The sequence below is a fragment of the Papaver somniferum genome, chromosome 1 (assembly GCF_003573695.1).
Source record: "Papaver somniferum cultivar HN1 chromosome 1, ASM357369v1, whole genome shotgun sequence".
Lineage (NCBI taxonomy): Eukaryota > Viridiplantae > Streptophyta > Magnoliopsida > Ranunculales > Papaveraceae > Papaver > Papaver somniferum.
In genome coordinates, this window is record NC_039358.1 from 69,751,559 (window position 1) to 69,774,847 (window position 23,289).

Genomic DNA, 23,289 nt, shown 5'->3' on the forward strand with positions numbered 1-23,289 from the left:
ATGTCCAAAGTCCAGAATAAAGTCCAAATAAAAAGTCCAAAAATTACAAAAATTATGAAAAATAAAGCCTATTTACAAATTCTAAAAAAAATATATAAAAGCTATATACAAAAAAAATAAAAATAATAATAAAAATAAAATTAAATCCTAAAAAAAAAATTATGTCTTTTTTTTCTTCTCTTTTAGCTTTTAGCTTTAAGCTTTTTGTTACCAAGTCCTTAGTATTCCACTTCGAACCTGTAAATCAAAGACACAAAAAGAAACGTAAAAAGGAACAAATAATAATAAATAAATAAATAATTAAACCTAAAAACAAATCTATATACAAGTCCGCGTCGGCGGCGCCATTTTGTTGTGGTACTTCGATTGCGGTAAATAAGAGTTCGTTATTCGGACTTGAAAAGATTTTTAAAACAAAAATATATACACAATATGTCACAAGATCAAGAGGAACCAGGACTCAGGATTCCAATGTGTTTCATATTCAAGTGGCTCAGAAAATAATTCTAGGCGATTATAGCTCAAAATAAAACAAGTATTAACTCTATCTTTGCCAAATTAGATTCCATAAAATATTACTTGTATATGATAAGCATGGCACATCAAGAATCCCTAGGACTAAGCATGTTCCATCAAACAAAATCACAAGTAATTAATTGAAATCATAAATCAATTAAAATCGGTGCAAAAAGTGAATTAAGAATTATTTAAATAACCACATGGCTGAAAAACAGCTTCCTCCATCATCCCAGTATTGGGGTTTAGCTACTCATAATAATCATATTCTCAAAATACATACCTGATGCTCAAAATATGATTAAAAGAGTGAAAAATATAATACAGTGAAACTACGACCCTCTTTGAGCGTCCAGAGAAGAACGATAGAATACCACTGCTGTAAATAACGATACCTCACTGCTGCTGTTGACGCTGTTGTTTTAAGACCCTCAGATGCTAGTCGTTGTCACTGTTGATAAACGACTGTCTTTGCAGGTGTGTTCTTCGTGTTCTTCGAGCTTTGTTAATGGCAGCAGCAGCAGCAGGTACAATTCCTGCAACTCCTCTTGCGCCTCTCTGCTGGCCTCCCAATGGACCCCTAACTCTTGATAAAACCTTTTCTAACTTCTCTCCACCTCTTATATACTTCACAGCTCAAAGAAATCCCGATAGAATCTCTTTTTTTTCTTCTCTGTCGTTGAAACAATAATCACCTCTGTCAGTGTTTGTACGCGTCTGTTAGCTATAAAATAGCCACCAAAATCTTCCTATGACTTGAATAGGACCAAATACATGATTATCCAGCGTAAAACTCTCCCAAAATCTCCACAAAATCTTTGAAAGTGCACAACAGGACACGTCTCTCTGTTTTAACTTTGATTGCTTCTCCCGGATATTCTAGCCCAATTAAGCCCATGAAATCATCCATACTAGAATTGTATATCCATATCACGTCCAGCCCATGAGAATCAGTGATTTAATCTCATTAAAACTCGTCCGAAAATCCAACCCTAAATCTGTCTGGTGAAAGAAAATTTTCCCGCCAAAATTTGTTTTCAAACGGTGAAGGTGACCTCCCCCTTATCCAGTTCTGGTGTCCCTTTAGCACATGTCCGAATTGGGTTACCCCTTATCCATAGTGAGAGTCCGAATAACACTTTCCCCTTGGGTGCAAATAGTAATTTTTCTGGGATATTTTCAGCACTTTTTCAGGGTTCCTCCGGGGTATTTCTGGGGTGCTTCCAACATACTTCTGGGGTGCTTCTGGTACGTTATCTACGGAGGTTCAAATGCCACATTTTGAGCCAATTTCGCCGCAAAAGCTTATTTCTCCAAAAACACCTACAAAGACATAAAATAACCAAATAAGTACAAAATCGAGCACTAACAATATAAACAATTGGGACAAATTAGACACATAAATGCGTCTATCACATCACCCTTGAGGCATTGTACATCACATATCCTGTGGGGTGCCACAACGGTCCAAAATAAAGGGCCAAATCGGATCGACCCGCGATATGTCCACCAGCTCGGTCTTCCTTGTACGGATCAAAGCATACGTCTTGGGCTGTCAGTGAGTCTAAGACCTCCCTCAAACGAATCAGCTGCTGCTCCTTCGTCCTAGAATGGTTGTCATCGAAGACGTACTTTGTTCCTCTAGGATCGCCTTTCTTCCACGCCGGGTTTTCAATGTCCAAATTCAAGATAGGGAAATAGTCGTAGATCCATGCCTATATTGTCATTTTTACAATTATTAGGCAATTGAATCTTCAATGGTAGAAAAACCAAAAAAAAAAAAAACTATGTAGAGTTCATAAACAATACATGTAGTAGACTCACGTTCCCGGACACTTGGTTAATTCCAACCCTCGACGCCTTTCTCAACTCTTCCATCAACCATGCATGGCATACCGTGCCCCAAGAGTACTCATGCACTTTCTCGAGAGGATCCAGAAGTTGTAAAAGGTTGGCGTCTACCCGATTGCCACTGGTATTGGGGAAAATGACACATCCCAATACACATAGGAGATATGCGGTGGCCGCGTGGTTAGACTTGCTCATCGGTTAAGGTTCCTTTCTCTTCTTTTTCCTTGGTTCCCTTGAACATATCCATCAGAGTACTAATGTTGAACTGTCTAGTTCTATACTTCATGCATCTCTTGAACTCAGTATAGATGTTTCTTCATCCCAACCCAAACACTTTTTAGTTAGATCATAAAGTTTGGTCCATTCCAACTGCTTTGTGAACTCAGCCCTAACACCTTTGCCATGGACAGGGAGTCTAACAATCTGCACAACATCATCTGGGGTAATCGTCATCTCCCCAAACGACATATGGAAGGTGTCGGTCTCAGGATAAAGTCTCTCCACAAACGCCGATATAGCCACCCGGTATTTGCAATAATGGTCTCGAACCTTTCACATTCATCCTTCAAAGGCCAATCCAGCATTTTAGTTGGTGCGGCGTCGGTTTGAGCAACCGAACCGCATCAGAATGATACTATTAAACACATGACAAGTTACATAAAAAATTAGAATAACCTAAAGTATTACGAAGAAAAACATAATAGGTAAATAAAATGGATACGATCATTACCTCGGTTTCATATATTTCTTTGGCCCAAGAGTCTTTGTATCCAAATAACAATTGTCCTTCATCCTCCGGCAGCCCAAGGATTACAACTTCTGGAATATCCTTCACCTTTACTTCATTTGGGACAAGGTGTTGCGCTTTCTTTCAAGGAGGATTTTTTTTTTTCGGCTTCTCCTTCTTCTTGCGCACCACTAGGTTGTCCTACTTATGGTACTCTATCTTCGGGTGCTTCTAGTTGAATTTCTGCTTGTGATTGTGGAGCACTTGGTTGAACACCTTCTTGAACTGGTTGTGATTGAGAGGCACATGTTTGAACACCTTCTTGAACTGGTTCTGATTGAGGGGCACTTGGTGGAACACCATCTTGACTTGCTTGTTGAGTTCCATCTTGAGCACTTGAAGCGGCTTTAGCAGTCCTAGCTCTCCTTTCACTAGATGTCAAGTTCTGACGCCTTTGCTTCCTTGCACTATCTGAGACAATTGCATCTTCGACTTTTCTACCTCGCCTATCGCTAAACAACCCGAAGAAAGTACAACAGGTTAGTAAACTATATAATCGTAAGTTAATCTAAATACACCGTTCCCGAATATCCATATTCGATTGGTTGAGTAAACCACTAGCTTCCGATTACGAACAATCGGAATCCCCAGTTCACTAAACCCTACCGAATACAAATAATCGGAAACAAAAGAAATTTTTGGTGTTCGAATATGTTTATCTACACCAAATAATCGAAAACTAAATTTCAACACAACCTTCCGAATAGGAATAATCGAAAGTAATTAAAAGTATAACCTTCCGAATAAATCTCAATCGGAAGTCTCACAAAACTAATGTCTACCGAATATGCATCACTTTGTGTCCAAAAACTACTAATATGGTTCAGCCTAAACAATCGGAAGCAAATTACACAACATATCAACCGCTTAATATGTCTCCAACACTTGTTCTTCCCTAGTATATTCGGAAGTCAAAAACACAATTACATTCCGATTATGATCGATTTAGGCCTCAGTAATGAAAAATGTTCAATAATCGGTAGGAAACCTAAATATTTAGCACCCGAATATAACGAATGTTCTTGTGAAATGAAGAAATCGACAACAATCGGGAGTTTAAAACAATTACTAACCTACCGAATATGGGTAATAACCGAAAACCCTAAAAAAAATCACGGATTCGACGAATTGAAGCAATATAAAGCAAATTAATGGTAGAATCTTACCTAATAGGCGCCATTTCAAGTTACTGGAGAGTTTGGCTTTGAGTATCGCCTACATCAGGGGTCGCATCTTCTTCGCGTTCGTGAGTTAAAACCTCTTTATTACGGGCATACAATCCAATGTTTGGATCCTTACCGCAACAAACATTTTTGGTTTTAGTTTTCTGGGGTTCCTTTTCTTTCATCTTTATAGAGAATAATCGACGATGATTCGATTCGAGGATTAACGATGTATAGTGAGGAGAGGGGGAGAGTTTTCCTCTCTGCAATCGGAAGGAAAGAGGAGAAGAGGAGTTGAAGTTGAAGTTGAAAAGAAATGAAATGAATTCAGGTTGACTTTGATTTTATCTGTCAAACGGTTAATAATTGGTAGGCATTACCACATCATAAGCTACCGATTGTTGAGTAGCCCAAAATCTTTAGTGTTTGTTACTTATATACCTACCGATTATAGGAATCCCCAAATCGAACCACTGCCAAATTCCATAGATTTCGAGGGTATATAGCCGACCATAGCCATTCGGTTCGTGTTTTGGATGTAGTCATAATCTGAAGGTATATGGATTGGGATAATACAGTTTAGTACTCAGATTATGACCAACACTAGGTTTTGGTCTAACATTTGTCCAACGTTAGGGCTTGGTACCTGGACCTCACGTTGACCCACGTTAACCCGTTTAAGTGGTCATGTGTATTATTTTATGTTAAGTAAATTGTTAATTACTAGAATATATATAACTTTGCTAATAATGACGGACATGTCCCTAACTTTACTAAAATCCAAAGCTTTCCTCGCTGTTTCACGAGAATAAGCTTCTCCAACTTCTCTCGTTTTCTCTTTTTTCTTCTGAAATATCATACAGTGCTCTTGCTACTTATGCTTTTCAATTTAATCCGTAAATTCAAAGATTTATATGTTTTCGTTCTCCTGGTTTGGGAGTGATTAAAGTGATTAAGGGAGGAGGGTCAGAGTGTTTACCAATTCAACAGGAAGTTTTTTTTTAATATCTTTTGATTAGATCTTAATATAGGTGTGTTTGATTTTGATTTGAAAAAATGGGTTTGTGATTTTGATTGTGATGAAGAATAAGAGAAGGTGATTTGCTGTAATTAGGGTGAATTTTTTTTCTAGAATGGCAGGTTAGGAGCAGGTTATCTTTCAAGTATTGATTTGAAGATTGAATCAGGGATTGAATCAAATAGCTAAATACAGGTGGTATACGATCTGTTGGAGTTGAGGTAGAGTGCTTGAGCAATAAATCAATCAAAGAAAGGGTGGTAGTTGCAGGTGATTTTCAAAATTTATCCGAGATTCCATTTGGGGAAAGTGAGAGAAATCAAGGTCAGTTGATGATGATGCTCCCATTTAATAAGGGGATCGATCTGTTGTTGATACGAGAGAAGTAAATTTGACAAATTCCACAATTTTATTGTTTTGTTAAATTGACTGAATTGAAATCAGATTGGTAATTTCTGAAACTAGCTAGGGTTCTTCCATTTGGGGAAGAACATTGGCTTAACGGACATGTAAACGGTGTTAAGTAATTTTTCTTTTTTTCTTTATTTTTTAATAATTACTAAACAGAAGTCTATACTTAACTGGTCAATTTAGGTCAACGTCCAGTCCAGGTACCAAGCGCTTAATCGAAGGTATAATCTAGTTAATTGAAATAAAAAAAATCGCCCCTAACGCCCCTAAAAATGGCAGGAAAATTATCCCAAACAGCGTGTGATGCGGTGATTGATTTTCTTCTTATGGACGTCCAAAACCGGACTTTTAGTAGGGCCCACTGGCATAAACCTCACTTCATACTTCGTATAGTTCGTAGCATCTTTGGTCCCACAAGATCACGACCAAAAACCGAGCTGTGGGTCCTCAAATAATAGCACGTCCGGAAACGATTTTTGGTTTTATAAATTCAAAGAAATGGAAAGCTTTATCTTTCAATGATCTTTCAATGAAGTGGTAAATTCCCAGTAGACCTCACAAGGCCGCAATCCTATTTACAGGTGTGACTTCCAACAGAGGGCCCAAACTTTTTTATTTTTTTCCCGAGATGTATTATGCACACATCGGATGAAAATGTGATACCGGGACAGCATCACAACAGCTGGATAATGGAGATGCGACACCATCAAACGAAGGACTTCACCGTGTATAGTATAGCACTATAGCTAATAGATGAATGATAGAGATGAGTAAATCCCCATAATTTCGACCACACCGGGCCTTCAGGGAAGTATTATATGAACAAAAAAACATGAATAAATTTGCTTAATGGATCTACATATGGACTTCCATCATATGTTACACATTTACCTTATTTCCGCTTAAAAAATGTGTTTTCCATCATATGTGTTTTCCATTTAGTTTAGAAAATAGATACATGAAACCACTTATTACTGTTTTACTGCAACTACATTAGAAAGCCAAAGACTAGTTCAAGTGGTGAATCAGGATGTACACTGTGAATGCAAGCTCACAAGCATTATGACATTTCCATATTTAGTTAGGCTTTGGTAATTTTTTTATTATCCGTCCAAATCTTGTCAAAAACTCCACTCTTATCTTTAAAGGATTGTTCGTAGTTTCTAGCAAGATTTTCAACAATTTTTTTTTTACTCTTGTTATATCTAATTTAATCGACCGGTGAAAAACACGTAAGTACGTCACTTTTGTAAACAATCAGAAACAAAAAAACACCGATATACACAGAACCATAGTATCAATAAAAATAATACACAAAACCATAAAAATGAAAAAAGATATTCCTCTGTTTCATTAGTCTGAACGTGCAATCACATATGCCTGAGAGTACAATAACCAACGAGAAATTCTTAAACCAAAAAAAAAAAAAAAAAAAACTAAAAGAAAGATAACAAAAGCTATGTCCTCTCCTTTGTTTCATGAAAAACTAAATGTGTAAGCACATCTAAGTGAGAAAAGAACAATAACTAGACGAGAAAAGTAAAAAAAACAAGTAAGAAATGGAATTGAGAGTTACTAGATCAAATCCACTAAAACTAAACCCACATAAAAAACACTAACTGACAGAAACAACAACAAACCAGAGGATACCAGAAACAGAGTAATAAAACCTCAGGCATGATCAATTCCTTACCCAACTTCCATGAAAAATAAGCGTCAGTTGTTGAATACTGAACTTGATCTGCGGTAAGGTTATGAATTGATTAACCACAATATTACCAGTAACTCCCAAAACTAGATCTTTATCATTGATGCTTCTTATACCAACAAATCTGACGTTATGATGTGTAAGAATTTCTAAGAGCTTCACCGGAAGCACTGCTTCTCCAAGACTTAAATGGATCAGGACTCTTTTGTTGTAACCAATCTGGATAACATTCACTTCTCCAACAGAATATTGAACACCAATTCCAATCACCACAAGGCTCTGTCGATCATGAAAATTTCTACATGAAATCCATCGATTCACAATTCTTGCGCTGCTAGTAGCAGTGGTGGTTACTACTTGGTCAGCAATATTAAATTCATAAATTCTTGCTCTACCATTACCGATTCTTTCTTCTGATGTAGAACATTCTATGTTTAGGATTTATTATTTTTGGAAGTGTTTTATTATTAGAAGTACTTATCTTTAGAAGTTATAAAATTCTAGAACATTATTTATTTTAGGAATTTCTCATTTTTCAAGTTTGAGTCTTAGAATTATTTTAGTAATATGAGTTTTATTTTCTTCTCTATAAATAGGGGACATTTGTATTAGAACACATTATTATTAAAAACCAATATTGAGATTTCTCAACTATTTATCTACTTTTACTATCAAATTCTTTATTCACGTTTCGGTTCTGCGTTAAGTGGTATCAGAGCTTCGGCCTACGATTCTCTTATTTTTTTCATCTAATTCTTCTTTACCCTTTCGTCTTTTCTCTACCTATTAAGATCTCCATATCTTTTATTCTAAGCCCTATTATCTTTTTATTTTCCAATTTCCAAAAAAAAACATCGTCCAATTTACTGTTTTTCTTGTTTTCTCTTTGTTACACCACGGTATCACATCACCCCGTCCCACTTTATTTCTTTTCCATCTTTGTTTGTTAAGTACACTACTCCCACTTATCTTGTTAATTAGTTAATCCAATCTATTCCCTTTCCCTCCTCCAATATTTTTGTTCGTTCTACACTTTCTACGTTCTGATTTTCTTATACTACTTTCTTTTCTATCCGGTACCCATGTTTTCCACTTATGTCTTATTTATTTTCATATTATCAGTAACCTTAAGCCCTCAATCAACTGTAATTTTATTATCCATCCAAATCAACCGTATTAATCAATTATTTAATCATGACTGGCAAAGAGAAAGACGGTGGAAAAGACAATCGTACTAGCCTTGAAGGTATTGTATGTGTTATTGCAGAGTCCCAATAGAAACTTATGGATGCTCAAGTTGAGACCCAACGTCAGCTTACGGAATCTCAACTCGAGACTCAACGTCAACTTCAATTAATTTCAATCAATTTGGCTGCTCTTGTTATTAATCGTAATGGTGAAAATAATAACCATCAACCACATAAGGGTGAAAATAATAACCATCAACCTCGCAACGATAAAGCTAATCTGAATGGTCATATTGTTCAACATCAAGAACATCAAGATAGTGATGACGAAGCTGTTCAAGTCCCAATTAATAATTAGGTTAATTATCGAATGGCGAATGCTCTTCCTCAATTTAATGGCAACCGTGATATTATTGAAGGTTTTCTTGATTTGATAACTAAAGTTGATAATCTTTTGAAATTCTAAAATATTCCAGAAAGTCAACAGGTTATTTGTGTCGCTTCTAAACTCAAAAGTGTTGCTTCTGCATGGTGGGAACATGTGTAATTTACTCGCACTCGTGTTGGAAAGCAACCTATTCGTTCTTGGCAAAAGATGCGTCATTTGTTAAAGGCTCACTTCATTCCTGATGATTACGATCAAGTCTTATTCCTTGAGTACCATAACTGCATACGAGGTAATCGTATTGTCTCGGTTTATGCAACTGGATTTTACCGTTAATCTGCTCGTAATGGTTTGCTTGAAAATGACTCCCAACAAGCTGCACATTTCATCAATGGTTTGCGAAAAAATATAACAAGAATGCTTAGTCTTACAACCTATCGATACTCTGAATGATGTTGTGTGTTTGACAATAAAAGCGGATTCCGTTGTGGATAACCATTATGTTTCGATGGCGTCTTCAAAAAACATGGAATACACCCCAACTTCCAACTATAATCAACTCCATAACCTATGAAAACTAAATCTCTTCCACCCCTTTTACTTACACCTCCACTTACTCCTTCCATTATTGCGAATTCGTCTCAAATCAAGTAATGCTCGTATGTCATCGACACCTACTACCAATCCTCCACTTCAAGTTGACACATCCAAGTCAAATCCATATGCTCGTCCGACTACCGGTAGATGTAACAAGTGCAGGCAACCAGGTCATCAATCTCACGAGTGTCGTGGCAATCAATATCGTACCGCCGTGATTCAATCAAGTGATAATTCTTTAACTGAGATCCTCCTGATCTTGAAGAAATTCACACTTATTGCGAAGTCGGCGATGTTGATGATTACGTTTTCAATTGATCTGATTTTTGGTATAACACTCGTGGACGAGTTCTTTTCAAGTTGGCGAGCCTGATGTAAAACATTTTATGTTTAGACTTTATTATTTTTGGAAGTGTTTTATTATTAGAATTACTTATCTTTAGAAGTTATAAAATATTTAGAACATTATTTATTTTAGGGATCTCTTATTTTAGGAATATGAGGTTTATTGTCTTCTCTATAAATATGGGTAAGTCATTTAAATTAGAACACATTATTAAAAATCAATATTGAAAAGTTTCAACAATTCATCTAGTATCAGTTTTTTGGGAAAATTGGGAATATGTCCCGTTTTCACTAATCCGTTTGGGAATCTATCCCATAACGACAAAAATCAAGAAATCTATCCTAATGAGAGAAGAAAACTGTTAACTAGTTAATATCCCACATGTGTGGGAAGAAAAATGAGACTATTCAATGTTCCATTTTATACAGTACTAAGTAACCCAGGTTAAGAGTGAGTTAGCGGTTGTGACTCCAACCATTAACCACCAGTAGTATGGTAAACAAGATAACTATTATATATATATACTTACTACAGCTGTTCTTTTTTGCGTTTTTACAGATTTATCTTCACAGGCTGATATTAGTGTTAACAACCGTCTGATACAAGTGATGAACAGCACTTGGCCATTAGATTATCACACTTCACATTCTTCCTAGGCCTCTCCCATGCATATCTCTGAGCCGAGGATATTGGTTGTATCTGTCAGGTAATTAATGTGCCTGTTGCTTTTGTCTGCCATCTTCATTCCCACGAAACCCAAACATATCATCTAATCACCCTTCAGTAAAATCTTCCCAAACACCGTGTGATATGTTGATTGATTTTTTTCTTTTATGTCCAAAATCGAACATTCAGTAGGACCCACTGGCATAAACCTCACTTCATGTTCATACCAACCCATGATAAACAACGCTGCTTATATGATCCACTTTTGAGAAGTCCCACTGAAAATCCCTTGCATATGTGGTCGCACAAGATCACGACCTAAGACCGACATGTGGGTCCTCAATAATATTACGTCTAGAAACTTTTTTCGATTAATAAATTCAAAGAAATGGAAAGCTTTATCTTTCAATGAAGTGGTAAATATTTGTAGAAATTGACATTTACACCTTGTTTGTTTGCAGCTGACTCGGCGTTTGGGTTTGAGTCAATTCCTGACTCGCGCCGGGTCAGCAGTCAGACTGTTTGTTTTGCATTTTCTATAACTCCTGATTCACAAGCTGACTCGCTGCCAACCCCTGACTCAGGATCTATAGAGTCAGGTGTGAAGAGGCAAGTGACTCAATCACTCAAACCACTGAGTCGTAAGAATGTACAAAAAGACCCTTGATCCTTTAAATCAAAGATTCATTTTTTCTCGTCTTTTCTTTCTCGTTTCTTCCGTGGTTTTCCTTCGAGAGCAGAAATGGAGGATTGTGGAAAAACGTAGATCTCCTTCTCAGAGAGTTATCTTCTTCATCCTCTCTTAACAGATCTCGTTTATTGATCGTTTGCTTCATCACTCGCAACTAATTTCTCAACTTATCACTTTCAACTCATCAACTTGTTTTAGAAGAATCGACATCAGGTATAATTTCGACATCCATATACTTTCTATCATTTTCATATGGTTTGATTTTGGAATATTGGGTTTCTTTTTTGATATCCTAATTTGAGTATTTCATTTTTCCTTTAAATCAGATATTTATTTTTTCTCGTCTTTTCTTTCTCGTTTCGAGAGCAGAAATGGAGGATTGTGGAAAAACGTAGATCTTCTTCTCAGAGAGTTATCTTCTTCATCCTCTCTTAACAGATCTCGTTTACTGATTGTTTGCTTCATCACTCGCAACTAATTTCTCAACTTATCACTTTCAACTCATCAACTTGTTTTAGAAGAATCGACATCAGGTATAATTTCGACATCCATATACTTTCTATCATTTTCATATGGGTTTTTGATGATTTTGGAATATTGGGTTTCTTTTTTTATATCCTAATTTGAGTATTTGATGGTTGTTTTTGTTAGCTTTTTGTTGTTTGTGAAAATGCCAAAGAGAGGACTGTTTTACTTGATCATTATGCATGATAGAATATATCATCTTATATGGATTTTGATGTCATGTCCTACCTTTCAAAGATTATTGAGAGTTTTGATCAAGATCAGTTAGCTTTACCCAGAAATTGTTGATGTCGTTTTTTATGACTTCCATTATTGGATTTGTTACATTTTTATATCTAGTTATAAGTTAAAAGCAATTGGAGTAGTATTTGCTATATTATTTAGTTGATATACAGGTGTATATGGACTTGAATGAGTGAAAAACTCTAAAATATACATGTTTGTGTTTCGCAGTAACATAAAAGAACATTTTAATTTGTTGCTACATAGTATTTGGTTTCGTGCATGAACACAATATAACATCTAATTGTTGTGTCAATGATATCTAAGAAAGGGTGCTGGGTAAAGGTGTGCTAAAACCTTTTTTGCTTTCTGTCATGTCAGTTTCTTCATACATTTTCAAGCTAGTGATGTCAGTAGGCATATACTGTCAAAGTAGGAAGGAAAAACTGAGTTAATGGTCAGCAGTTGTGATTTTAGTTGCATTCTTTTGGCGAATCTCTGTTTTGATATTAGGACATTAATGAGGATCTGGTGCCAACCATTGCTTTTACTTTTCGCTGTCAAATATTCTATCTTCATTTTAAACCCGTATATCCTGAATGCATAAAGATCATGCCTAGTGGTAAATTACTTTGTATGGTATTTCTCAAAAGTTAGCACACTCTTTTTGTTTCAAATTACCCACGTCTTGTATTTTTTTTACTTTATGCTAGTTCTATATGGAGAAAAAGGAAGATGAGAAAGAAAATAAGATAATTTTTAGGAGCGTCCCAGAATTTAGAGGGCTATTTATTGACCAGTGTTTGGTACAAGCTACTGAGTATGGATTTTCTGGAACTTCTTTGAAGCAAACTTCGTGGGGAAATTTGTGCAAGTTCTTTTCTGAGAAGTATGACTGCACCATCACACAAAAAAAGTTGAGAAACCACTGGGATTACTTGCGAACCCAATATGTCACTTGGTCCCGTCTCTTAGCAAGAACCGGCCATGGGTATAACGCGGAGACGAACACATTTGATTGGAGCGAAGAGCAATGGATTGAATTAGACAAGGTAAGAGACTATTTCAGTTTTGTTTGGACTTTATGATTGAATTAAATTTATGCTTGTAAGCCCTGGTCTGGCTTACTTCTATCGTTGTTTTTCTTTAAATGCCGCTCTTCCATCAAGTTAAGCCAGTTAAGGCAATGTGTTGCCTTTGTAGTTGTCCTTTTTAAATTAGTTAAGGTATAAGCCATTCCACACATTGTTGAACTTTAGTGCTCTTCTTGAATACCCAGAGAGGTAGTTGAAGAATACAAGTCCCAATTTGAAAAGAAAATGGAAGGATTCAATCTAATATATGTGTAGCAGCTCCACGTACCTACATTTTAATCTGGTAATTATAGCTTTGAATGTTGGGTCTTACATACTTGCTATTTTCACTTTGGAGTTTATCATTTCTTGGATAGTTGTGCTTTTCTTTAACTGTCTACTTTTATTAAATCTTTGTGTGACACCCTACCTGTTTTGTGGCTACTTCTATATTTGTTGATGGAGTTCTACAGTAGAGTGAGGTTATAACTTAGAGGTATACCCGTCGGTAGTTCCACCCTTACTCACTAGCAAGACGATTTATATGTTTTAGCTATGCATTATATTAACCCAACTCACCCAAGATGGCAGTGTGGCACAACATGATTATAAAGATATAGATATACAAGTTAGAAAATTTCATTCTCTGTAACTACCAACATGTGTATTTATATTGTTCTATCTGTGGTAAAGTCAATTTCCATCTTTTCCTGCCACTCCCCTTTGCTTGGTACTAATTTTATTTTGCGCATCCTCCGTGTTAAATGTTTCCATAACCTTAATGAACCGGTAATGTTCTGTTTGGTGCATCTAATTATAACTTTGATTGTATAAAAAGCTGAACATATTTATTGATTTTTACTTTCTAATTGATGCAGACAATCAAAAACGCTAGTCAATTCAAGAACAAGGGGCTGGAAGATGCAGAGAAGTTGCAGAATTTATTTGATGGGAAATTCTCCACTGGAGCTAATAGAGATACACCTGGAAGAGTGGAACCGCCTTGTTCAGCTGGAACTTCTACAACTGCAGGGGTTTCAAATAATGGATCTGAATCTCGTACAAGTCATGGAAAAGAAAAAAATCATGAGGATGACAACGAGGTTGATTCTAGTCTCAATGCAAAGGGGAGTGGCAGGAAAAGGAAGAAGGAAATGGAGGAAGAATCAAGTGATCTATTAACTGAGAAAGTTTGTTCTATTGTAACATCGATGGAGACTCATCTTCAACATAAGAAACTTGCTCTAGAAAAGGATAGCGCAGCCGAATTCATGAAAGCTTTGGATAATTTACTTGAGACTGATTGCATCACAATGGATGAGTATTTGATCATAACTCTAAAAGCTTCAGAGATGCCTGGTTGGCAGAAATTGTTTGTCAGTTTGAAAAGCGATGAGCGTCGTGTTGCCTTTGTACACAAACTTTTAAAAGAACGTTGAGAAATCTTGAATACTCATCCACTGAGATGTTGAGAAATTAGGAAATAGTTAGAGATGTTAGGGTTGCAAAACATTCGTGTTTGTTACTTACGTACTCGAGTTTTATTTTATGTTGAATGTTGAATGAGTATTTTTGAAGTTAATGGATGAATCAGTATTATTTGTGCTTATTTGTGCTTAATGAGTAAATGTTGAATGAATGAATACGTATTTTCTTATTGGTTACATTCAATTGCTTGCTGGTTATTTTCTTATTTATGCTTTTAACCTTTTTCTTTCATTTCATTGCAGATTGAAAGGCTACAAGGAAGAGGGTTTAGAGAAGGGGAGAACTTAAATACAGGCAAGTACTCATTTTCTTATATAGGTTTGTGAATGAATGCTTGTATTGTATTGAAATTGAGTTTGCTGGATTCCTTAAAAGTATATGTGCAATTGGGTATTGGGTATTGTTTGAGTACACCAATCTCTACTAAATATTGTATTGAAATTGAGTTTCATTCATCTACTTGAGTACACCAATCTCTACTAAATATTGTATTAAAATTGATTTTCTTTCATCTACTTGATCTTTTCAGGAAAATGAAAACGTTATTATCTCAACTAGTAGTTTTATGCTTTTTAGTGAAGAAACTTAAGAAGGCTAAACGGCGTGTACGCCCGAAGTACAAGAAGTCAATTTTAACGGGAAAGGCTTTCACCCAAGACCTGTTAGATGGAAATCCGAGGAATATGTACAACCTTTTGAGAATGAGTAAGGTTCCTTTTACCCTATTATGCAATGAGTTCCGAGCCAAAGGACTTTTAGAGGATAGTAAATATATAGAAGTAGAGGAGAAGATGGCAATGTTCTTATATACAATTGGGCACAACTGTAGGAATCGTGTAATTTTGTATCACTTTCAACATTCGGGTGAAACGGTTAGTAAGTATTTTCATGAAGTGTTGGCTGCTATGAAGATTTGGTCTGCTGAAGTTTTAGTTCCTCCGTCTAATGTATTTGACAAGCCAGCTATAACTAAAAGGCATAAACGTCTCCGAGAAGGTGCTTTCAAATGTGTTGTTGGTGCATTGGATGGCACTCTAATTAGTGCGAGCATTCCAGTCGAGAAGCAAACACCGTATAGAGGAAGGGGAAGAGGAGAATGTACCCAAAACGTGCTTGCGATATGTGATTGGGATATGTACTTTTTATATGTAGTGGTTGGATGGGAAGGCACTGCTCATGACTCGAGAGTGTTGACCGAGGAAGTGCGTGATCCATATTTCAAGTTTCCTTTACCTCCACCAGGTAATATCTCTATTTTAAGTCCCATTTTTCTGCATTGGGTTTGTTTTCTTTACTCAATTTTATTTAGATTCTTGTGCACTGCGTTCTTATATATTTGAACTGTAGGAAAAATAAATTGTGCTGCCATTATAACTAGGAAATTGATCACAATACCGAACTTTACTTAGGAATTAGGATCATTCTTTTTGGGTTTGGCATAGATTGGATTGTTCGAATTCAGTAAACATTGCATTGGCCATGCCATGAATAAGTTAATATGAGGGTGTGAAGTCTTGGTTCCCCTCTTTTGCCACATAATATTGCTCAATGTAGTTGACAAGGATTCTTGTTTTACACTTTGGTCATTCGCATTGTCATACCTTATTGATTTACGCTTCAGTTTCATTTTTCTTTCCTTACTTTGGACTAGCATATATGTTACCTCTTGCTGCAGTTTCATCAACATGACTTCATAATGTTTTTGTTGAAAATTTGCAGACAAATACTATCTATGTGATGCTGCGTACTCTCATACACAAGGGTTTATGTGTCCGTATCGCAACATAAGGTATTGGATAGGTGATTACCGAAGAGTACCTCCAACGGCAAAAGAGGAGAAGTTTAATCAAGCCCATGCTCGATTGAGGAATGTGATTGAGAGAGCATTCGGGGTATTGAAAGTAAGATTTCCCGTCTTAAGTAAAATGCCTTCTTACTCATTTGAGACTCAAAGAGATATCGTTATTGCTTGCATGTCAATACATAACTTTCTACGTCGTAATGCATTGGATGATTGGCTATTTAAAGAATATGAGAATGAGACATTTGATATGAATGAGACACAGGTGGAAGTCGAAGTGGAAGCGGAAACGGAAGAAAATGCACCTCGTCTGTTTGGACGACAAGAGCAGATATATGTGAACAACTTACGTGATGAGATAGCTAGTCTCCTTTAGATTTTGTTGCTTCTTTTATGTTTATAGGACTTTAATCTTTAGATTTTATTGTTTTATGATGTTTAATATGTTTAATTTCATCAAAAAGGGAAGTTGTTTAGACTGGAATGGAACAATTTGTGATGTTTCAGTAGTGATAAATGTTATGGTTTGAAACGTGCACAAGGACATTTCCTGTCCAAAAAAATCCAGTCAGCTGAGTCAGGTCTGACTCACAAAACAAACATATTTTCTGACTCAGACCTTAGTGAATCAGATCCAGATGAGTCAGGTGATTTCACTCAGATCCAGACGACTCAGATCCAGATGACTCAGATGAGTCAGCTGCAAACAAACAAGGTGTTAGTCCCAAAGTTGTTTGGCTTTAGACATTCTAGTCATGTCCTTTCAGGCCTAATATTAGGAGGTCCAAATTTACCAAATCCTGAACGAGTCAGTCCAAATCCTAAAGGTTCAGTCCAAATCTAATTTTGATGACGACTAAAATAACCCTCATATCAAACCCAGTCTAATATTCTTCCCAGATATGTTTTTTCTACTTTTCATCCATCGTGCAAACCTCGTCTTTCTTCCTCTTTTAGATCTGCTGAAGATGGTGATGGTGATTTCCAGTTACAGTGGATGCTTAACAAGTGGTGGTGTGGTGGTGGTTTCGAAAATATGTTTTCAGAAAACATTTTTAGATCTAAGATTTTTAGGTGAGAAAAGAGGGAATTTCGAATCATTTTCATAATTTTATTCTTGCGGATTTTCATTTTATTCTCATATATTTCGTTCCTCTTCTTCAATATTGTTGTTGTTTCATCATATTTTAACTTTTGAGGTTTGATTTTTTCTTTCGTTGGAGGATTATCTGATCGATTCATTTGTTTCAATTGAAGCTTTTGAATCTGTAACGGATTGATTTAATGATCATTACTTCATAAAAAAAATTCATTGTAATAATAGGGTGAGGTAATTCGTTTGATTGTCGCTTTGATTTTTCATTTGTGGTTCTTTAATTTTGATTGTAAGCTTTACTTTAAGAATAAATGTTGTTTTTTTGTACGTGATTCAAATCTTAGAATTATCATCCGTGTGAGATGTTTGCTAATCAGTTGTGTTTTCTTTAATAACACACTGAAATTCATCAGTGGAGATAAATTGATAGATTATTTAACCTTTAATTTATATAGCGTGTTGTATATTATTGTACACTTTTAATTTTGATTCTATGCTGAATTCAGAATAGATGGAGTTTATTGATGGAGCCAACAACAGTCAGTATCATTGTCGCCGTAAGTTTGATCTATTGAACTATTTTAGGTTGTCGATCTTGATAAATCTGCCATTTAGTTTTGTTTTTTATTTTTTTATTTTAAGCTTAATTCAAAGAATCCATAGAATTGAGCACACAGTAACACACTATTCTATCATAGTAGTGGGTAGTGGAAAGATTAATTTTCAGCCAAACTCTTTAATATACTCATTCATATGAAGCTTTACTAGGTTTGCGATTGTGACGCTTTGGTCGTTAAAAGAGAAATGAAAGTATACTCTTTAGTTTGGTATTGATTGGTAGGTATCCGGCCTACAAACAAGAAAAAACGATATGCCAGATCAAAGGGAAATGTTTGACCAAAAAAACATTAAACAGTCACTATTGGTAAACTATGAAAAAGTACTCTAACACGGTAGTAGACCTTTCAGCCGAGCTAGTGTCATCTTGCAAGCCGTAAACATTAAACAGTCACTTTTGACTTGTAGTCTTGCACTCCAACTAATTGATTAATCATTTTCTATATTTAAAGTTTTAGATTGTTTGAGAACCAACTGAAATTTGACATGCAATTTGTGTGCATGTTATTAGGGATTATTAGGGACAGACTTATGTATGTTAATTTCCTATTTTTTGAAGTTTAGCCACCTGGTCTGAAAACATGAGTTGACACGTAGTAGTTTTCCTTTGTGTTGATTACAAAAACATTGAGATATCTTAAATTAGTCCACCGACTTTCTGTTTTGATATTAAGCATAACAGTCAAAATGTTCGTTGCAGATCATTTCTAACTTTGATCATTTATTCCATGAGCCTGCTCAGAAGTTACCTGCTGCCATTGCACCTCCACCGGCTGCCATGTAAGGATTTTGATCTCTAATTTTTCGAATGTTTTGTTTCTTATAAGAATACATGGAATTCTGTTTTCTACTTTGATTTAAGGGAATATTTTTCTGACGAAATATGTTTTGCTAAGTTATGTAGGATACCAAAGAAAGCCAAGATGTGAGACACTATTGTGTTGAACATCTTAGGTTTATTTCAATTTGTGCTCATTTCTCTCCATATCAATAAGATATTTTTTATTTTTTATTTTTGCTTGAATTTGTATATGAGAATTTAGACTTTTTGTCTTTTCATTTTTCCTGGCATGGTTTGGTTTTGTTTTCTTAATTTGTTTTCCAAGGTTTTCCACTAATGTATATTACTTCTTAGAACACTTCAAATTATCTAAATTAGGTATGTGGAGCTAGTATGCAAGTGAAAGGAAATGAGAAAACAATCGGAATGTTGGCTAGATATTTTGTCATGTACATTTTTTATGGATTGGATCATTGGAATGCCGTTTTGAATTTTGGATTTTATGTAATGGATTGGAACTAGGACGGAAAGGATGATATAGAGTGTTTTGCGGTTCTTTTCTTTTACTGCCATGGAAAATGTAGATTACAATTTATAATAGAACAAGTGTGCGGTAGTAAATTTATTTGTGCACCAGTTTACAATAGAATAAGTTTACTTCACTATACGAGGTGTAGTTATTTGTACACCATTTTTACGTAATGTACTCTTTAGTGCACCAGTTTTATCATACTGGTTGTAAGTTGTGCACTTTGTTTCTGCATTGATTATGTACCAGAAACTATAAAACTAATATTTGCATTCTGACTTGTCTACTACAGTGACCTTATGACATTCAAGGGGGTTGTTATGGATTTTTTTCTTTTGGATACTTTTAGTCGAATTGGTTGATATTATCATGAGGAGTCAGGAGTCTGACTCTTTTACGTGGAGAGTCTAAACTGGTGTACAAACTGGTGCACCAGTCTATTTCCTATGAGAAGTAGCCTGTTTGTGGGTAAGAATGCTTTATTTCATCCATATTTTGTAGGTGTGTACATACTTGTGCACCAGTGTATTTTCCATGAAAAAAGTAAGTCCAAATGTGGGTATGAATGAGCGATTTCATGCATGTTTTATAGGCGTGTACAAAGTGGTACACGTGAAAATAATGGCTCCACAAGCTTATGCTTGGTATCATCATTATATAGACTTGTCATGCTTTTGATCAGATAATCCTATTCTAATCTGTTTCCACTTTTGTTTGACAGCAAACGTGCAAAAGAATTGGTGAGCTTCCACGTCTAACCTGACTTGAATATTTTACCACACTGACAAAGAGAGGTATGTTTTGTAATTCTAATATGCTGGTCTCCTTGGTCCGATCTTAGTTCAGTCTTACATAATACTCAGAAGAATGATAATGTGTAAGCATAGTGATCTTCGAAATGCAATAAAGGATGTTTTATTCTAGCAGTGCATGGTTTGTAGAGTTTCCGATTTAGCTTGACAGTCTCTCTTAGCAATTAGGTTACCATCCTTCTATGGGTGTACATACTGGTGCACCTGTATTGCAAGTGTACATATTAGTGCACCTGGAGTACAAGTGTACATCATGGCATGTTGTTCGGATCACTGATATACCCTAATGAGAAAAGTGGGTCAACTGACATAATCTGGAGGAAATACATGTTGACATAAGCTAGGTTTAACTGTTTAGACTAACTAGGTCATAATGTAAAAGAGATTGATTGGGTTGAGAATGTGGATGGCAACCAAATAGCCGTATTTGTACCAAAAGGAAGGGTATAATTTTTTAATTGAAAACAATTGACTTAGCTAATGCAATATCTTAGACAAAGTTCCATGTTATTTAATAAGCCATCATCATGAAATTAGCTTTATACTTTTGTCTGTCTAATATAATTGTTATCTCAATAACATATATGCATGTTTTGGGTATAAATGATGGATTTTTGTAAGTGTATACCTAGTTGTACATCATTGTGCTCTCTCATTATTTTATGGTTTTTTTTTGTTATGTATGCTGGATTTGTTGAGTTTTTGTAGGTGTGTACATAGTTGTACACCATGTACAATCTCAATAACATATATGATTTATTTTGTGGGTATGGATGTTCATTTTTTAGATTTTTTTTATAGGTGTACATAGTTGTACACCACTGTATTATCTAACAATATATGCATATCTTGTGGGTACAGATGATGGATTTTCGTAAGCATGTACATTGTTGTACACAATTAAGCTCTCTTGTGATCATATGGCCTTTTATGTAGGTATATATGTTGGATTTTTTTAGGTATGTACACCATTATACAATCTCAATAATATATATGACCTGTGTTGGGCGTATGGATGTTGGATTACTTGGATTTTTAGGTGTGTACATAGTTGTACGCCATTGTGCTATCTCAATAATATATGGTCTGTTTTGTGGGTATGGATGTTAGATTTTTGCATTGTGCTCTATCAATAATATAAAAAAACTAATTCTTGATGAAATCCTAAGTTGTTGTTTTTCGATGTTATGAAACGTTTTTAATAACATGCTTGCTATTGTTTAGGTACTTTTCGAGGGTGCTCAAGAAAGTGGAGAATAACAATGGGAAGGTTTTGTAGATGGAAGATTTTCTGGATTTTCTAATTTTAATAGCATTATGTGTTTACGTACTTGTTATGTGTTAGATTTTAATAGCATGCTTGTTAGTGGTGTTTAGGTGGACGATTCAAGTTGTATGCGGTGTACAAACTGGTGCTCCTTGTCTTGTCTTTGGATTTTCTGGACTTTTGTAGAGGTATATATGTTTTGTATACAACTACTGTAAAGTAAGATTTATAAAAAAAATGAAAATTATATGCTCATATGGATACTCTTTTTCTAGCTCTCAGAAAGAGCTTTCCGAATATATAAAGTTTGTGAATTTTGGACAGACGGTTCGAAAGATAAATCGTTTTTAAATTTTCTTTATATTATTTAAAAGGGGAAATTAGGCTCAGGCCCAACCCACGGATAACCCATAATATGAGGCCCTTAATTAAAAAAAGTTTAAATCTAGGCCCCGAGTTTTTAAAAGACTTTGATACCCTTATGCATATTGTCAAGCCCATAATTAAATAAAATTTAAATCTAGGCCCAAGATTATTAAATCTAGGCCCGAAATTATTAAAATACAGTGCGAAGGTGTAAACAGAAGTTACACATGCATATGGCATGTGTAACCAAAAGTTACACATCCTTATGATATGTGTAATGCAAAGTTACATTTGTATATATATGCAAAAAATAGACATCAAAAAAAACACACACACAAAAAAAAATACAGTTATTACTTTAATATTCATTTACAATAATTTCTTAGCATGTGTAACTAGAAGTTACACACACATCTGTTTAGTGTAATTGAGAGTTAAATATGTGTCTATCTAGTGTAACTGAGAGTTACACATGCATCTGACTTGTGTATTCAGCGTCAACTCCAGTTCCAGCGAGACCATTACCACGTTTAAGCAATTATCTTTTATGAAGTTATCTAAAACCTGAAATATAACAACAAGCAATCAGTATTTATACGATTAAAATGAACAGTACATAAAACAATGTATATTTTAGTTTCACAAGCATTTGACTAGTGTAGCTAGCGGTTACATATGCATCTGAATTGTGTAACTGAGAGTTACACATGCATATAACATGTGTAACTAGGAGATACACATTCATCTGGCTAGTGTAGCTAGAAGTTATACATGCATATGACTAGTGTAACTAGGAGTTACATATGCATATTGGTATGTGTACCCAAAATCAGTATGTGTAAGTAAAAGTTACACATCTAATTAGCATGTGTAACTTGCAAATACACATGCATCTGAATTATGTAATTAGGAGTTACACATGCATCAGACTTGGATATGTCAACATAAAATCAGCAAATCCATCTCTAAATGAATAACACTAGCAAAAACGAGAGGTGACTATCAAGCAATTACCAGTCATAAATAATACAGTTAACCTTGCAAGTGAATGAGAAGCTCTTAATTAAGATACGACTGCTTCAGCAGAAAGACGTTGTTAGCACTGTATTAACAGAAAGACGTTTTACAACGCTAGTCTAGATGTACCTAAGCCATTTTCATATTATCGATGACGACGGACATTTTAAGCAACAGAAAGTAAAGCTTCAGACAGTAATTATACTGGCAGAATAATACAAACACATGAGAACCTTGTGCTAGCACATTAATATCACAAAAAATGATCACACAACTGATTCAGCAGGGTATAGATATGAACCCAGGAAAACAAAATGCATGTGTAATCAGTAGTTACACATGCATATGTCATATGTAAACAATAGTTA

At 35.3% G+C, this 23,289-nt stretch overlaps 2 protein-coding genes across 2 annotated transcripts; both read left to right on the forward strand.

Moving 5' to 3' along the window:
* The first annotated feature begins 12,792 nt into the window (after positions 1-12,792).
* On the forward strand, positions 12,793-14,683 carry LOC113330329 (L10-interacting MYB domain-containing protein-like). The gene is made up of 2 exons (XM_026577170.1): positions 12,793-13,125; positions 14,025-14,683. The coding sequence occupies exons 1-2, from the start codon at positions 12,793-12,795 to the stop codon at positions 14,583-14,585; spliced, it is 894 nt and encodes a 297-aa protein (XP_026432955.1). The 3' UTR covers positions 14,586-14,683.
* Positions 14,684-14,727: 44 nt separating this feature from the next.
* Positions 14,728-16,811, forward strand: LOC113330407. Its single transcript, XM_026577246.1, has 4 exons — positions 14,728-14,739; positions 14,877-14,932; positions 15,164-15,876; positions 16,354-16,811. The coding sequence occupies exons 1-4, from the start codon at positions 14,728-14,730 to the stop codon at positions 16,809-16,811; spliced, it is 1,239 nt and encodes a 412-aa protein (XP_026433031.1).
* The last annotated feature ends 6,478 nt before the right edge of the window (positions 16,812-23,289 follow it).

What these genes read in the sequence shown, in the direction of transcription:
- LOC113330329 (XM_026577170.1), top strand. Translation starts at nt 12,793, where the DNA reads ATGGAGAAAAAGGAAGATGAGAAAGAAAATAAGATAATTTTTAGGAGC. An exon ending in AATGGATTGAATTAGACAAG is followed by an intron (nt 13,126 to 14,024) that starts GTAAGAGACTAT and finishes TAATTGATGCAG; the next exon opens with ACAATCAAAAACGCTAGTCA.
- LOC113330407 (XM_026577246.1), top strand. An exon ending in GAGAACTTAAATACAGGCAA is followed by an intron (nt 14,933 to 15,163) that starts GTACTCATTTTC and finishes TGATCTTTTCAG; the next exon opens with GAAAATGAAAACGTTATTAT. An exon ending in GTTTCCTTTACCTCCACCAG is followed by an intron (nt 15,877 to 16,353) that starts GTAATATCTCTA and finishes GAAAATTTGCAG; the next exon opens with ACAAATACTATCTATGTGAT.